At 39.9% G+C, this 18,430-nt stretch overlaps 1 protein-coding gene across 2 annotated transcripts in view; it reads left to right on the top strand.

Annotated features, from left to right (window-relative positions):
• PALLD (palladin, cytoskeletal associated protein) overlaps positions 1-18,430 on the top strand; it is a gene marked incomplete at its 5' end in the record, with an annotated part of 386,255 nt that overhangs the window by 181,004 nt on the left and 186,821 nt on the right. The window contains 2 exons of one of the 2 annotated variants that reach the window (XM_081091742.1): positions 8,160-8,279; positions 10,474-10,816. In XM_081091742.1, the coding sequence (XP_080947868.1) occupies positions 8,160-8,279; positions 10,474-10,816 (463 nt within the window). Of the gene's footprint in view, positions 1-8,159; positions 8,280-10,473; positions 10,817-18,430 lie in introns of those variants that run through there. The other variant, XM_081091743.1, reaches the window with a different exon arrangement.

The following is an 18,430-nucleotide window of genomic DNA, read 5'->3' as shown; positions in this document are numbered from 1 at the left end:
TGTTCTGATTTGAATGGTGCTGAGGTCTGGAAGTTGGCCACGTTGAACTTAAAAACCAAGTATGGAGACACCCACTCCACCAACTCCTGCCCACACTTGGCCTTGCCAGATGTCCCCACCGAGCCTTAATATTTCCCGGTGATGACCTCTTTGGGGCTTTTGTAAACTCACAGGGAAGTTGAAGCCAGTTTATGCCCCCAGATAGTTCCTGGGCGCTTTTTCCTACAGGGAAAAGTTTGCCTTTTCGTTATACAACAAGATTTGTGCCTGTTACTCATTTTTTTTTTAAGTTTGTGGAATTAAAATACTTCATTTATTAAAACACATTCTTGAAGGATATATACATATGTGAGAAACACATAAAGAAAATCAAAGGGATGATGATCTCAGAAGGAAAAGGGCCCTGGCCAGTGTGACTTGGTTGGAGCGTTGTTACATAAGCCGAAAGGTTTCTGGTTTGATTCCTGGTCAGGGTACATACTTAGGTTGCAGGTTCGATCCCTAGTTGGGGTGCATATGGGAGACAACCAATCAACGTTTCTGACATTGATTTCTCTCTTTCTCTCTCCCCCTTCCTCCCTCCCACCCTCCTCTCTTCCCTCCCTCCCTCCCTCCCTATCTTCGGGTGAGGATTAAAAAAAAAAGAAGAAAGATGTACTTGGGGAGGCATACAGGGAATTCCTAAAGTATTGGTAATACCTTATTTCTTAGGCTTGATGAGTCCACAGGGGCTCATTTCATGGCTATTCCTTAAACTGTACATTTTCAATATGTTTCTCTATATATGATACAGTTCACAACTTTTTTAAAACCCTTTATAAAACTTTATACAAGCCTTGCATTTAATCACACGGAATTTCATCTTGTTGATTTTAGCTCAGAGTTCTATGTTATCATGGTGTTAGCCAAACCATGTGATTTAGAAGTAAAAGCTGGGTTTCTCTTTAGTTACGCTGGTCCCCCCACCCCCCACAGAAAAAGCTGTGAAGGAAGGGATTTATGAAAATGCCCCTTTATTACCCAGGGGACCTAGTAATATCCTTGCTGCCTCATCTTCTTATGAGTGTCTGCAAGCAAAATAGTTTTGTAGTATTTAACCAAGTGTTTAGTATGCCCAAGGACTTGAATGAAATTCAGGGTTGACTTCTGGGAGATATTGATGTGATTAAGTAATTTTTAGGTAACTATGAATAAAACAGAATTTATCACCAGCAACAATAGTTTCCAACTTAGTAATTTATTATCTCCCCGCAGATAAAAATCTTTCACTTGGGAAAATTGAATTAAAATGGATCATAATTACCATCATTAATAATTTTAAGTTTTCCATTTAAACTAGAGGCAGTTCTTTTAGTACAAATACGTAAGCTCCTAACCCCCTTTATTTGATATAAGCAGTCATTTCCTGATTTCCACTCCTCACCAGAATGTATTTTACAGATGTGGTGGAGGCCTTTGTCTAAGTAAGATGCTACCAGATGAAAATGCAATATTACAGCCTGGCTCATCTCATTTCCTTCTGGCTTTCTTCATGTTCATAATGTCAGAACCATACAAGCTGTGATGCTCCTTTCTAGCAACACAATGTGAGCCTATTGTCACTTTTGGAAGACATTTTCCAAAAGAAGAAAAGCTAAACAACCTTTGGGGACATTGGATTAAAACGTTTTCTGCTAAAAATCATTTAGACATAGCAGTGCGTGGAGATCATATCAAGAACATCTCAGTGCTTTTTAACACATTGCGTACCGCGTAGAAATCTCTAAGACATACGCCAGGGACCGCACGTTTTTGGGCAAACTGCACGTTATTTAAATCATCATAATGCACTTTAGGTGTTGTTTTTCAATAATTATAACATTTTTATTTACAAAAACAATTAAACAAAGTTCCTAGTACTTTTTTAACGTATGGTACTGCGTAAAACATTTTCCTCTATGAAGAGGGACCAAACAAAATTTACATAAGTATCTAGATTCGCTCCTTTTTCCATGGGCATGAAAAACCAGAACACTCGTGAGCGGTCCTTAACAGATGGCGCGCGAAACATGAGAAAACTCCTGAGCGGTACGAAATGTGTTAATTTTTCCCTATTTTGTTCTGTAAGTTTGTAACCTCTAGATATTCAGTTGGTCATTAACTTTATTCTTATGCATACCTTCTTTTATGCAATTTCCTGAAAATTCATATGAAGTGAAATTTGTTTAATCACATTTGAAACACAAAGGAAGCTTGTAGGAAAGTCAGTCTTATTGAGAATGTCTTTAGAAAACATATTTTGTAAAACAAATTATTCAGCTTCCCCCCCCCATCTAAATTTTATCCATACGTTATTAAAAAATATTTATGGGGAACTGAGAGTATATCCAGACACAGAACAAATGCTTTCTGCTTTCACAGAGGTTACACTCTAGTCAAGGAATCAGGAACTATTACACAACAAATTATTTAGTTATAGTTGTGATAGATGTCTCCAAGGAAATTGCCATCCTTGGTGGATGTGACCAAGTCTAACCAAAAAAGAATTCTGAGAAAGTAATGTTTAGGTGGAAATGTGAAGCTGAGTAAGAGAGTGTTAAGTGCTTTGGGAGGAGAGCTTATGAGTGGATTAAAAAAAAAAGTGGTGCATTTACACAATGGAAAACTATACAGCTGTGAAAAGAAGGCTCTCTTGCCCTTTGAGACAGCGTGGATGGATCTAGAGAGTGTAATGCTAAGTGAAATAAGCCCACCAGAGAAAGACAACTATTACATGATCTCACTCATATGTGGAATCTAATGCACAAAATAAACTGACAAACAAAATAGGTCCAGAGACATGTAAGCCACCAACAAACTAACCATCTCAGAGGGAGGGGGCTGGAAGAGATTAAACAAAGAACTTATTTGCATATATGCATAACCCATGGACGCAGCCAATAGTGAAGGCCCGGTGAGGGAGTAGGACTGGGGAGGAGGGGGTCAATGGGAGGCAAGGGGGAAGGGGACATCTATAATACTTTCAACAATAAAGAGAAACTTAAAAAAAAAAAACTCAAAGGAATGTGGCTTCTCCAGGGTTGGCCCAGTGAGTCCAGAGCTCAGAACAAAAGAAGGTGAGCAGCACAGAAGGAACCTAGCATGAGACAGGGCCTGATCATTTAGGGCTTTATGGCCACATTAAGGGTTTTTCATTCATCTTCAAAGTCATGGACAAATAGGAAGGATCATAAAATTTCATTCTCAAAGGGGTCCTCTGGATTAGAAGGGGAACTATATATACAAATTTAGGTTTTCTTAAAACAGTGTAACTAAAAAAATCACAAAATTATGAAAAATATAAGAAAGAAAGAATACGCATTGTCAAGATCCTCACTCCAAAACTGCTTTGTGTTACCCCTGAAGAGTTTATCTTGTTTTTAAACATAGGTTTCAAGACACAGAGGCATGTCTATCTTTACAATGAAAGCATTCGCAGGCATTGAACTGGCATTAGGCATTTTGCTCAGTGTCTCCAGAAACTCTGCCTTTTGAGGTGTAAATAGGTGAGAGAAGACCTCCCTGAGGGCACCAAGCCCTGGGCAGATGGATGGAGTGGGGCTGGAGGCAGTGGCTGCCTGGGCAGGAAGCTCGGAGGTGATGCTGGGAGCTGGGGAGGCTTCACGGCTCCCAGCATCATCTGCTAAGAGGAAACAAGGGTGACCTACCTCTGCCTGAAGCCCATCTTTCAGAGGCTAGTGAATATGTGAGGGCTCCCCCCCAAAAAAAAAAAAATCTAATAAGATTGGGCTGGTCATTTCTTCAATTATCAGCTTCTCCACTTTCCAATGCACTTTGGCTTATATCCTACGCCGATGTGTCTTGTGTCTTGGAGGACACAGAGCCCATCATCTCCTTGTACAGATGAATTTCCAGTGAATTATTTGGATAGTGAGAGTAATTAAATGTTCAGATTCAGGAAACTCCTTGTTTCCCATGATAAATGTCTCATTACCTCATTTCACATTGGGTTCCTGTGTCCTAGACAAGGAAGCAAAGAGCGTACTTGTGGGAGGCTGGATGCCTACCTCAGCATTTTGGCTTTGACGTTAATTAGCCGAGACCTTGTGAGAATTATTTTGACATCACCTGAGGAAATGAGGGATTTAGGCTAGTCAATCTCTAAGATCCTTTACTAATCTAAGTTTTATGTACCCTTCTCTGGCTAAGTATACTTTTAACTCATTCTGTAACCTTAGGCATTCAATGTAAAATTTTCCACTCTCTTGTAACTTTCCAGATACATCTCACTTTCCAAATGATTAATCTTATGAGCAGGTCCAACTTGAATTATTTTCACACTTTTATCTTCTTCTTCAATTGGAAAGCCAAGAACTGTGTATAGAGTAGTTAAAAATATATATATTACCTCATGCTCTGTAATTCCATTGTTTTCCTTCTTTTTAGTAACCTTTAAATCAAATAATAATTGTGTATTTTAAATGTATTATTAGCACCTGCCAGATGTTTACCTGAAAATCCTTTTTTCCTTTTTTAAAATTAAATTTACTAGGGTAATATTGGTTAATAACATTTTATAAATTTCAGGTGTGCAATATTTTAATTCAAAATGTGTGAACTCTATTGCATGCTCAACCCCCAAAGATTAGATTACTTCTGTTAACATACGTTTGAACCCTGTTACCCTCCCCCAACTCCTCTTCCCCACCCTTCCCCCCACCCCTCTTCCTCTCTGTTAACTACCATTCTGTTTTCTGTACCTATGAGTTTCTTGTTTGTTTTGTTCATTTGTTGCCTTTTTTGTTTTATATTCCACATAAATAAAATTATGTGGCTTTTGTTCTTTTTCTATCTGACTTATGTCACTTAGCATACATTCTCTCAAGATCCATGTTACTGCAAATGGCAGTATTTCATCATTTTTATGGCGGAGTCATATTCCGTTGTATATATGCACCACATCTTCATTATCCTTTCATTCGCCTGTGGACACTTAAGTTGTTTCTGTGTCTTGGCTATTGGAAACAGTGCTACAATGAACATAGGGATGCAGATATCTTTATGAATTAGTGTTTTCATATTCAGAAAAACCCTTTTTTGAATATGCCAAGTACCTAGATTTACTGATATCTATTGAGCCAGGGACTGTGCTCGATCCTATAGGGACTCATGCAAGTGGATGGTAAGCACCATTATTTTAAAGTAGAATACAAAATAGTAGCATACACTTCATATAAGAAGTTTATTGTTTTGTGGGGGTTTTCCGGGGACTCTAGTTTTCTCCCACATCCCAAAGATGTGCACGTGACATGAATTGGCCAATCTCCATTGTCCCAGTCTGAGTGAGTGTGTGCGTGGGTGTGAGTGCCCTGTGATGGATGGGCATCCTGTCCAGGGTGGGCTCCTATCTGGTTCCCTGAGTTGCTGGGAGAGGCTCTGCCAGCCCTTGACCCCACACTGGAATAAGTAGGTTAGAAAATAATGATCTTACTTGTTTTTCTTCATCTTTCTTAAATGTATGTATAGCTCACATTTCAGTGTTTAATATTAGAAGTGTTTTGGGTCTTGATTTAGAAGCTTGGTGATGTTTTTGTATTTAAAAATATGCCATAGATGCCGTAACCGGTTTGGCTTAGTGGATAGAGCGTTGGCCTGCGGACTGAAGGGTCCCAGGTGTGCAGGAGGCAGCTGATCGATGTTTCTAACTCTCTATCCCTCTTCCTTCCTCTCTGTAAAAAATTAATAAAATATATTTAAAAAATAAAAATATGCCATAGAAACTTAACTCTTATTTATATCAGTTAGCCTATGGTAAAACCGGTTTTGTTACGCATTTTTTCGCGTGAAGTCTCCACCTTTAGATGATGTTAAATGAGGACATTTACCAGCATAATCATTTTTATTTTACTACTAGTAGTCTGGTGCACAGATTCATGCACATTGAAAGGAAATTAATTAGAAGAAATATTTTAATATTGCTATTCTCCCTTTCTCTATAATAGAAGTGTCAGAGATAAAAGAAAATTTGTAAAATGTATATGAAAATAATATATAAATTGATTAATAAGTAAACAATAACAACATGCTATAACAAAGACATGATATAAAAACAACATTGGTAAAAATAATGACTGATAAATTTATTAAACTTATTCTAATATCTCCCTGTATCCACATTAAGAGTAAAAACACTTTCAGAGTGCTTGACTAATTTCCCTTGTGATGAAGTATTTACAACTTTAACTTTAATGTCACATGCTCTTCAAACTCGAGAGAAAGCAACATATAACTGACTATGTCCAAAAACGGGTTCAGGTAGGAATATTCCTACTCTGTCTAGAGTTTGTCTTTGTGATTTATTAATAGTCATTGCAAATGCTGGCATCATGGGAAACTGTCTTCAAATTAATTTAAATGGGAGGCCAGTGTCAGATGGGGACAAATCAATTCTCGGAATCAGAACAACCTCTCCTTCTGCAGATCCTGTTAATACTTGAGCTTCTATTATGTTAGATCGCAATCTTTTGATAATAAATCTAGTACCTTTACAAAGACCCCATTTACTATTAAGATTTCTCAGTAGCATGATGATTTCACCTACTTTCAATTTTAATTTATGACACTGTATTCCCAAAGGAGTAATACTATTAAGAAGTTTGATGGGAAATTTTTCCTTTTCAGCATCATCCGTTGAATCGATGGAATCATCACTCAAATAGGTGTGAAAATCTCCATCGAGTATATCCAAAAGTTCTTCATTTAATTTATGAACGTGCTCATTTTTAGGACAAAGAATCACACCTTTAAATATATTTTTAATATTATCAATAGATATAATTCACAATCAACAATGACAGATCGAAACACATGTGTGCGATTGGCTCCAGTTAGAGCTTTATATGTATTGCGCATGTGCAAGTCAATGTTTATTTTTAAATTGCCAGTGCGCATCATATGTACCGCCTGGTTAGTCAGTCAGATGGTTGGACAGACATACAGTCAGTCACTTAGCCTTTTATATATATAGATATAGATAATAATTCAATTTAAAATAGTTAATAAATTCTAGGTCTGGGTTTTTATAATGGTAACAGCTCGCATTTACTGGCTACAAAGTATTTTGCTATGTCCAGGCAGTGTTGTAGACACAATGTAATTCATATCACAAGAATAGGTAGATAGTTGTTAGGAGTGTGGAGTCTGGAGCCTCACTTTGTTCAAATTCTGATTTTACCACATTGCCTATATGACACTGGGCAAATTCGCCTAAATGGGCTTCATTTTTCAGTCTGTAAAAGTGGATAATAATAAATACAACTCATAAGGTTGACATGAGAATTAAAGCCAAATTAATCTCTGTTTAGAATGGTGACAATACCTAGTGCCTAATAAGGGCTACGTAGCTGTGAGCTGTTGTCACGGTCGTCATCATCAACTCTCACAGTAACCCTGTGGTAGTTAATTTTGAGTCATGACTAATTACAAACCCTACAAAGTAGGTAGAACATTGACATTTGGGGAGGTTGGCTAAAGCCACAAAGGCAAGATGTGTGGCAGGTCCCTTACTCAAGCCCTGGCAACTGGTTCCAGAGTCTGGGCTTTTCACGCTGCATAACATGGCCACACTGTGTACCAGTAGCTTCCAGAATAATTGTCTACAGGTCATTTACATATTATGTCCCCCTTCCCCTTGTCATCATGTCAAAGAAGCTTGATTTCCCCCACTAATTGCTTTTCTTTTGAGCAGAAGTGAGAGTCAGCTACGCTGCAGTAGGAAGAACTCCCACATACAAATGAGTAGGGAGGAGGAGGATGGAGCTGGCAGTTCCTGACCATCTTCCACATGTGAAGTGCAGAGGCTCACACTTCACAAACATCTCGTTTCAGCTGAACAGATACCCCTTTGGGTATATCTTATCCCCATTTTATTGATGAGGAAACCAAAGCTGATCTTGTCTGAAATCACAAAGAATGGGTCTGACTCCAAGGCTTTGTTTGCCACTAGGCTAAGCTGAGAAATCGAATGTAATGAGAGTTATTGTGAACTCTTTGGTCAAGCAATTCTTCAATAACCATTATCTAATTTGCTTGTTCATGAAAGGCAGAGAGCCTGTTTTCTTCCCAGTGACTTCACTGTGTCACTCTGCTGAGGTGTGTTCTGTCCTCTTGTTCCCTTCCAGAGGAGATCTGTACCCTCGTCATTGCTGAGACTTTCCCTGAAGATGCAGGGGTCTTTACCTGCTCGGCAAGAAATGACTACGGCTCAGTAACCAGCACTGCCCAGCTGGTGGTCAGCGCAGGTACGTGAGGAGTAAGAAATGACAGGGTTCCGTCCCCAGCCCTCAGTGTGGCTTGCCATGGGGCAGAGAACTGTCCCAGGAGGAGTGCCCAGCCATTGGGAATGCGTGCTGCCACTCCAGGAGTTATCCTGAAGGGCAGTGTTTCATCAGCAAACAAAAGGATTTGGGGGGAGAGGAATGAAAGTGGAGATGAAAAACAAAAAGATAATGATGATGGAGCAGCTGAACACCCATGGAGCTATTTTTGTAAATCACCCATGCAGTCTTGGTCTTGGAAGCGATGGAGCTGGTTTCCTAACATGCTTCATGCTAACCCAGAATCATGCTCACATCAGAAGGCCACCTGGGCATGGGAGATGCTGGCACTGTTTTGAGCAGCATCAACACAGGAGAGGAGATATGTGTTCAGAAAAATTCAGGTTGAACCCACGTTTGAAACTTCTGAAAAAGTAGTACAAAATACACCTGATGGAATTTGGAGAAACTGTAAGATCTTAGATATCAAATTTCACTGGCAGTGAAATATAACTATGATATGAAAAACTACAGCAATATACTATCAAAACCAATATTCAAAAATGCCTGGATATTTTTTAAACTCCAAAATTTACCACTAGCAAAGGCAACATGAAACAGCTTTTCCTTTAACTTTAGCTTGCTCTTTTCTGCTATTAGTAATATGCTATACCTTAGTTTATTTTTATTGCCTCATCTCTATTATTTATTTTACAGCAAATGTTACAATATATCTTTGACCAGGCCTGACACATAGTGCACGTAACAGGGAATCAGTAAATGGGGTTGTTGGCTGGATGGGAGAGACATGGAGAGAGCAGTGGAATCACTCTGATTTCTTTGGGAGAGTGGGAACTTGGTGCTAGGGGGCAGCAGAGGCCCAACCAAGACTGGGTTAGGGAGCTTAGCGTGGGAATTGTTATTTGTCTTCATCTTAAGAAAAGAACTGTGGATGCTCAGGCAGAGCTGATGTGCCTCGAGATAGCTTCCCTAGAGTGTCGAAAATCCCCTCTCTGCCCTGAGTTTTGGCACCCAGTTTTGTCAACAACAGTTGAGCATCATCTTTAAACTAAAGGCTCCTGAGAGGGAATTGAAAGCTAAAAAAAAGAAAAAATGAGGGGACATATGTAATACTCTCAACAATAAAGATTTTTTAAAAAGATACAGTAATGTTTTAATAAAATGGAATGACTAAAGAAAAAAGAAAGGTAGGAAGAGAGAGAGAAAGAAGGAAAGGAAGAGAGAAAGGAAGGAAAAGGCTCGCCTTAATGGGGGAACGGTTGATTGAATGAGTGCTTTCAGTGTGCATGGTCGGAGCTACAGAGTGGGGAAGAGCCCAGTGTTTTGATTCTGGTTGGCTTGAGGACTGTCCCATCAGATGGCCATTGTGCAGTCTCCAAGAGTATGGCCCAAACTCGGGACTCTCAAAGTCTGCTGGCAAAACTTGGCATTTTTATCTGGGGTAGGTAGGCCAAGCATAATAAACAAATACTGCTGAGCTCTCCTCCGTTCACCTCGGTGAGCACTTTTGAGTACATTCCAGGAGCTCTGCTGGGCTCAGGGCAAAGTGAGAAATCCACAGAAGACATGATCTTACCTCAAAACATATTCAGTTTATTGAGAGTAAAGAAAAAAATGGGGGTGGAAGTTGAGTTATGGCTGTGGCAATCATCTAACTGGAAAAAAATTATCTATGAGGTCATAAGACATTTCCCTTAGACTCAGAGCTTTACTTAACTTGCAGTCAAATGAATCCCTCCCTATTCATTGCTTATCCCATAAAACCTTAGGGCTTGAGCTAATATTAGTAAAGCTCAGATAGGATGTTCAGTCGGATCTGTGGCTGAGATGTGAGAAGACAAAGCATTATTAGTTGATACTGTGTCTGTTGTCATTTTTAAACTAAGTTCTGTCTTTAGCTCTGGCTTGAAATGAATAGGTAGCTGCTTTCCCCACTTGTGGGCTCATTCAGGAAATGAAACACTAGCAGTTGCCCAAACAAGCTCGGGCGAACCAAGCCCTCCAGCTGGCTTCGCTTCTGCGTCAGATGCCAGCCACACAGCTACCTCTCCTGTGACACCAGGGTCCGAGGGATCCTCAGACCATCCATAACAGTGTGAACGTAACTGTTGAGTTAGTAGCATCGTATTATTTGTTCCCTCTCTTTCCCCTTCCTCAGCCAACACCGAGGACTGTAGCTATGACTCCACGGGTGAATCCAACAGCGATCACTTCCAGCACTTCCCGCCTCCCCCTCCGATCTTGGAAACCAATCCCTTTGAGTTGGCTCCAAAGAAACCAGCCGAGATCCAGCAGGTGAACAGCCCGGAGTTAGGCCGCGGCATGGCAGCCCTTCAGATGCCATTCAGTCCTGCCGAGAGGGAAACGAACGGAGTGCACCCCAGCCACGGAGTCAACGGACTGATTAATGGCAAAGCGAACGGTAATAAATCTCCCCCAACACCAGCTGTCCTGCTTTCACCCACGAAGGAGCCTCCACCTCTGCTTGCCAAGCCGAAACTGTGAGTATTTCTGCATGTTTCGCAACACTTCCCTTACCGCCGCTAAATCGCCTCTCTGGTCAGTGAAAACTCTTTGCCTGGACTCAACTCGGTGGCACGTTGCCCCTTCTGCAGGCCAGCTGTCTCTGGCTGATGGGGCTTTGCTACCAAGTGGGGTCTTTGAAAAAAAAATACAAAAGATACCTAAAAATAAAGAAGGTACATGAGGAGCTTGGTGACCTCTGCCCTTTGCTAAAAAGCTATAACTGGTTCCAGCTGTGAAAATATCTGTGCTCCGTGTGGCCTGCCATTGTACAGCAAGGACGTAGCCGCTCCCCGGAGGTGATGGGCCAGGGGACCTGCTTTGAGCTCTCTGTGAACGGCATTTCCAAATGTTTTCAATGTAAGAATCGGTGAGGAAATCTGATATAGATAAGCACAGGAAGGCGAGGGGCTGAGGATGGGAAATTCATTGTACAGAACCCGGGAGGGGAATGACACCAGGGATAGCCGGCTGGTCAGGAAGAAGAGCGCCCTTCACAACACGACCTCTGAGGCTTTGGAATTTCCATGAATACCAGCTTCACATTTGATTTCCACTATTTTCTTAGGACGATAAACCTTGCGGGAGCTGTTTCCATTGGCACTCCACAGCAGAGAGTTGTTATGAATGGAGCCCTTACAGTGTCAGAGAGAGACAGAAATCAATTACCTCCAAAGGTTCTATCGTAGCATAACAGATCCTGAGTTACTGCCCTGACAGAGGTCAGTGGAAATGTCAGCGTCATATAAAATGCATACATACTCGACGAGGTCGCATTTCCTCGGGAATGAATGTGCCGGGATCTAGGAAAGCCCCTTAGATTTCCCCATGATGGCTGATGTTTTTGGTTTGGGGCAGGAAAGATGACTTTAGGGGGTAGGAGTTGTTTCTCTGTAGTCTGCTCTCTTTTCTCTGTCATCGGCTCACATGTTGGAATAGCCTATATATCTGTACATTGCGTAACTGTTTACCAAGTGATTTCATGAACATGATTAGACTAATGAAATAAATCAGCCAAATGAACACCTTAAGTTAACAAATGGGCAGACAATTTTATAAAAATGAGCTTCTGGGCAATCTCGTGTTGCAGTTTCAAAAATCGGTCCATGACCACCCTGCCCTTAAGCCTGTGTGACGTCCAGGCTCGGTTTTCAGGCAATAGGGCTACGAGGTTTGTATACCGTCGTGTGAAAGGTGCCAGGTGAACATTTAATACCTGTGCTCCATCTCTGTTGAGACGCTGAACAGGTAAAATGAGGTCAAATGCGGTAGCCTTAAAAGAGATACACACTCTATAGCTTCAACCCATAAAATTAATTGCCATGGCTGACCCCTTTTATCTTTGCATTTTGAATGTGTATTTCTAGTGCTTTTAATGAAACGAGGGACCTGCTCTCCCCGGGTGGGAGGGGGAGAGGAGGGGAGGGAAGGTTAGGGGGAGAAAGGGTGGATGTTGCTTAATGGCTGGGACTTGACTGTGCTCTTGATTAAGTGACCTGTGTCCATGGTAATGGCTGTCATAAATTAGATGTGAATCACAGGAGAGCAGTGGAAGAGCTGTTAACAGGCATTTCTGCCCTCCTTATCTCAGGAGTTTCAACAGCTGCTCAGCTTTTAGCTCTGCTTTATGGTGATGTGAGTACGCCTGGTGGGGGCGGGGACATGTCTGCAAAACACAGACAACAATTCTGTGGTTATTAAGAGGATGAGTAGCTTAAGCACAAGTTTGAAGAGTGACATCATAATTTGCCTATTAGTCAGATTTTTAATATAAAATAAGATACAGGAAAAATAGACTTTAGTGTTCAAGATCTGTATAGAGAAAGGCAGGACACCTAATCACAAACCTGGTAGCTTAGAAATAGCATTTACTGGTACCAGTTTTTACCACTGTTTTTCTTTTTTTAAAAATCTTTAGGTGTTTAAGTATATCCTTAGAGCACCACTTAGCGATTTTCATATTGTATGCCTGCCATTTACTTGATAGAAAATCATAGGTGATGACACTTGAAAATATATATTAATTTTAAATTTTTCTTATGAATTATAGTACTTTATTGGCTTTTGTTTTCAGTACAAAGTAAATGCATCTTGATGTGACAAATAATACAGAATAACTCACTCTCACTGCTTCTCCTCTTCCAAGCCACCCTCTTTGGGTGACTGACTTTATTGCTTTGGGCTGAAGTCTTTCACTCCTTTCTCTATTATCACGGTCTTTTCTGGAAAGTGTTGTTCATTGTTTTAACAGTTGTATCCATTGATAGAGGAATGTTGTTGAATGACATCTGCCATTAATTTAGAATAGCATCTAAGTTATTGGTAATCACACATCTTTTTATTTCTTTTTATACATTGGGGGGAAATTAGATTTTGCTTCTTATGGTTGGCAATGAAAAACTTTAGATTGCTCTAATCTTTTCTCATTAGCCTATGATTTTATTCCTCTTCCTAAAAGGAGAATTTATGACATTTTATTCATTCGAATCAGTTGTAATTAGACAAATAGGAAACAATGAGGAGGGGGCAAATAATAGGTATTAAAATATTTATTCTCACAATAACTTAACCTAAAAATGGTTGCAGTTTCTCAGATTTCTGAAAATAGATCATTTTCATTTTTTTACACATTTTAAAAATATATTTTTATTGATTTCAGAGAGGAAGGGAAAGGAAGAGAGATAGAAACACCAGTGATGAGAGTGAATCATTGATTTGCTGCCTCCCGCTTGCCCCACACTGGGGATTGAGCCCACAACCCGGACATGTGCCCCAACCAGGAATCGAACTGTGACCTCCTGGTTCATAGGTTGACCCTCAACCACGGAGCCATGCTGGCCAGGCAAAAAAGATCATTTTTAGAAAGAAAATATTTTGCATTTTTTTCTCTCAAATCGCTCCAATACTGAAAACAAAGAAAAAAAAAATCAGACTGAAATGAAAAGATAAAAATGTCATGAATTCTTCTCACAAGGTCTAGCCCTGATCTTCTATTATCCAATAGAAATCTTCACCAATGGCCTGTAACCCTCCCAGACTCCAGTGGGGTCCGTCATGCCTACCCTGAGGCTGAGTTCCTGGCTCAGTGTTGAGGAGGCATCTACTTTGGTTCCTGCATCTCCAAGTGTCTTTGTCCCTGATACTGCCCCTCGAGTATAGTCAAACATGAGGACATGGGGGCCATTTGATAAGTATTAAGTATATTAATTTTAAATTTTTCTTATGAATTATAGTACTTTATTGGATTTTTTTTCATTACAAAGTAAAATGCATCTTGATGTAGCAATTTAAACAATACAGGAGTAATTAAAGAAAAAGTTAACTCTTACTGCTTCTCCTCTTTCAAGCCACCTTCTTTGGGCACTTTAGTGCTTTGGTCTGAGGTCTTCCACTCCCTTCTTTATTATCATGGTGTGTGTGGAATGCCTTGCCACTTGCTGTGGGACCAGAAGTGCCCTTATACACTGCACAGGGGGGAAAAAATTCATAAATACGGGTTATGTATATGACTGACACTCATAATCTTCTATTTCAGTACAAAGAATAGAAGCAACAGGTGCTTCAATCAGATTCTCATCAGAGAAAAAGAGACCTAAACAAACATAAACCCAACTTGTGAACGATCTGTTATATTATTTTCCTTGTTTGGAGTGACCCAAATAAGTCTGGTGCCTCCCACTCTCTACAAATCATACCTGAAGGTTCCAAAGAATTTTTTTTTTTTTAGGCCTCAGTGTGTGAATAGGAAACAACGTCCCTGCTTTTCTTAATTCCTATCAGCTCATTCACACTAAGGTATTAGGGATTTTATATGTCACTCAGTCCACTTCTGGACTGACAAAATAAAGCTACATCTTCATTGTAATAAACGATCATAAGCACAATAATAATTCCTTGTGCAAAATCAGAGACGTGTTCTTGCCCTGCACTTGGGGGAGCGAGAGGTGATGTGTTTAAGAGACAGAAGAGAAGGAACTAGCAGCCTGTATCCCTCTCCGTACCAGTGACTTAGCTGGGCCATGCTTGCCGTATTTGGAAGTTCTTTATGGTTTCCTCCATGCTCCTCGACACACATTGAAGCACAAGCTGTTCCCTTGCTGGGAATGTTCTACTCCTTGGAATGTTCTGCTACTAATGGCTGCCTCCTCCTTACTTTCAACTTTCAGCTTAATGGCACCATCATCCCTGACCACCCAATCGAAAGCAGCCACCCAGCCATTCTCCAGTAAATCGGCCTCTTTAATCACCACGTGGCCTGTCATTACTTTTCATAGTTTCTTATTACCTGCTTGTCGGTTTGTGTATTGTTTTTCCCCACTATTGTAATGAAAGCTTTTTGAGAGTAAGGACTGTGGCTGTTGTTTTCACTGCCCTTTCACCAGGACCTAGATCAGGGCCTGACAGAGGAATGCTCAAAAGCATTTTAGAATGAATGAAGCAAGAGCAGATCAGGAAGGAGGGAGAGAAAGACCTCCCGCATATACCTCACCAATCCCACAGTTTTCCCACTTTACAATACTTTTAAAACTGACATTATTTATCTCTTAAACAAAATGAATATGAAAGAATTAAGTAAGAATCCCATGAGAGTGTGGGGGGTGAAGAGGGCCTAAAATATGGAGACAGAAGAAGATTTGACTTTGGGTGGTGGCCATAGTGCAATATAGAGATCTCGTGACATAGAAACCTACACCTGAAATTTATATGAGCCTCTTACTCAATGTCATCCCCAATAAAATTAACTTTTAAAAAGAAGGGCGGGGGTAAGAATCCTTTGGGATAGAATTACAGTAGAAAACTTTGTCCAACCAAGTTACTTAGTGTGGGAACCCCTTCGGCTCCTTCCTCATTTCTCCTCTGTTCTCATTTGACTAACATCTTGTGTGAACACATTATGGAGAAAATGAGACATTTGGAAGGTCTAGGTAGGAGGACGTTTTCACTCTCTAGTATGTACTTGCAATGTCAGCTGGCCACAGTACAATCAAACTATTTCAAGGTGTGTGTACTTGACATGTTAACACCCCCCTCAGATGCCAGACTTTTGATGAAGGGCTGAGAGCTTCTGTGCTACTCCCTTCCTGTCCTGTTTATGTTGGACGGCGGCTCGTGCTCCAGTGTGTGGCTTGGTCAGTATAACTTAGAAAGTGGAACATTTTTCCGTCCTTTAACCTCTGCTAGTTAGGGTTCAAGATTTCACTATATTACTGTTTGACATTAGAATACAAATGGTTTCCTGGGTTCTGTTCTAGTAAAAACCTTACCTGGTAGATTTAAACACACAAACACAAGGGCAAAAAGATGATAAGTCAAACAATTTGGAGCAAAATAAGTAACAACGGTCAAAGAGATGTCATCATTAAGTAATTGTAAAGAGGTCTTTAAATGTATGTAAATGTATTTAAAAATCTAGCACGCTTTTTATTCCCTCACTGGTAGTTGAGCATCCACAAGTGTTGGGTAATGCAGGGTTCTGGAGACACAGAGGTGAACAAGACAAAAGCATTACCTTGGAATAATTTATAATCCAGTGTCCTCTAAGATCATTATGGCAAGACTATACACATAAAATTCTACATACATTTTAACCTCACACAGATTTTGTAGAAGAATGACCAATTCCTAAATTAGATTCAGTGCAATCCAATTGTCTTGTCTTCCCAATTTAATGTTTGGAAGATACGCCATTTTGCTTTTGATTCAAAAACTTAGGCATCCACTCCCATTTCTCATTAAATGATTTTTGTTATCTGCTGAGTCTAGTCAAATAACAAAGCAATATAATAGCAGTGAAAGTGTAAACTATGGAGCCAGAGGGATGTGGGAACATTCATGGTCTTCATTCTGAAGCCCCTGGCTGTGCGGATATGGGCTCTTCATAAATATAATACGATGATGGCTTTGCATTAACAGTGTTGGTGTTGGATCCCTTTGAACATCACCCCTCCCTGAACTGGAAAGTCCAATCAAGGAACTTCCTGAAGTATGAAACCTTTAACTAAGAAATAACATTTTGATGTGTTTTTCCTCATGCTTTCTTTCATGTAAATATTGGCTCTGTCACAGTGTCACATTCTTAGTTATTAGGATAACAGTGCTTGGCTATGCTAGTCTCTTGGTGAATATAATGTTTTAATTACATTTCCAGAAGAAAGTCAAGTCCTTATGTTTATGGTTAATAGTTTCATGTGGTGTCTAAGGTATAGTTGGAAATATTTGCAGATACCCCGTGTACACTCAAAGTAGTACTCAGCCATCCATAAGAGATACCGTAGGTACATCTCAAATACTTGGTGCTGTCCATGAAAGAATACATGATGATTCAATATTTCTTCCACATTTCCACCCCATTTTGCCTAAATAAGTATGAGAGCTCCTGTGGTGATTACAAAGTAAGTTGAAAAAAGTAATCTCTGCTGGGAACCTTTTATTTTTAAGGGAGGAGGGGCTCAGCTCAGAAAGAAGATGGAGCCACATTTGAATAATGTCCTCAGAGGTAATGCTATGAATGGGATGTCAAAACATAAACAATTTTGTGTCAAGCAAAAAAAATGCTTGAGACAAAATGATATATGCAGCTTAATGCTAATTTTATGGAAAAAGCAATAAAAGACTTTAACCAACTAAAATGAGTATTAGACATTTAGAAGGAAATACACCAAAATGTTACCTGTAGTCTCTGAGTGGCAGAATGTTGAGCAGATTATATTTTCTTGTTAACCAGTACTGCTTTTCATCAATAATGATTGTCAGTTTTATGATTACAAAGTATTATTTTAAAATAAATAAATACTTTTGATCCTCTCTCTTCCCCCTCCTCTGTAGAACCTCAGCTCACCCTGCTCCTCATCATGGATGCTCCCTGCTCAAAATAATAGTCACCAAACTCCATTTTGAGCACAGTTGGAAGCAGAGTGCTCTCACCTTCTCTCTCAGAGCCCCTCTCTTATCCTGGAAGCCAATGTCTTCAGGACTCCATCTGGGTTTTTGGAACCCATGCTAGAAAGCCCTCCCCAGAAAAATGCCCTGTACTTCAAAATGACTGTGTTTCAACACAAATATTCTCTTTTAACATTCCTCCACCCCCACCAACCCAAACCCCCATTTCTCCAATTTCCCATCTCAGGTGTTAGGACGAAAGTGATATCAGTAAGGTAATTTTTCATTTTAAAGCCAGAAATAAACTAGATATTTACAAGAGCAATGTTTAATGTGTAATCTGTACAAGGCCTTCCACAGAAAGGATGACAGCTTTCCCTTAGAAACTGTGGTGAAGGAGAAAAGATGTGGTGAAGGAAAATTGAAGTTTTGATTTAAATAATAGTATCCGTAAATTATGTGATGAAGGCATGGACCTTAGGAGGAAGAATAGTTGTAACTGTGAGATTAAGAACAGTGAAAAAGGCTGAAGAGAAATGTGAGAAATTATAAAAATAAAAAATAAAAACAGAAAGGAATGCATTTTCTAGCAATAATGAGAGCCCATATGAAATTAGAGTGAAAATTCATTTTCGAGTCAGTGAATGAACATGGGTTCAGGACTTTATTTTAGCCATGATCAGCACTCTGAAGAGAGACATAAAGTGCCTATA

This window comes from Myotis nattereri (genome assembly GCF_964212035.1).
Source record: "Myotis nattereri genome assembly, chromosome: 5".
NCBI classification, from domain to species: domain Eukaryota; kingdom Metazoa; phylum Chordata; class Mammalia; order Chiroptera; family Vespertilionidae; genus Myotis; species Myotis nattereri.
This window is presented reverse-complemented; position numbering and strand designations above follow the sequence as displayed.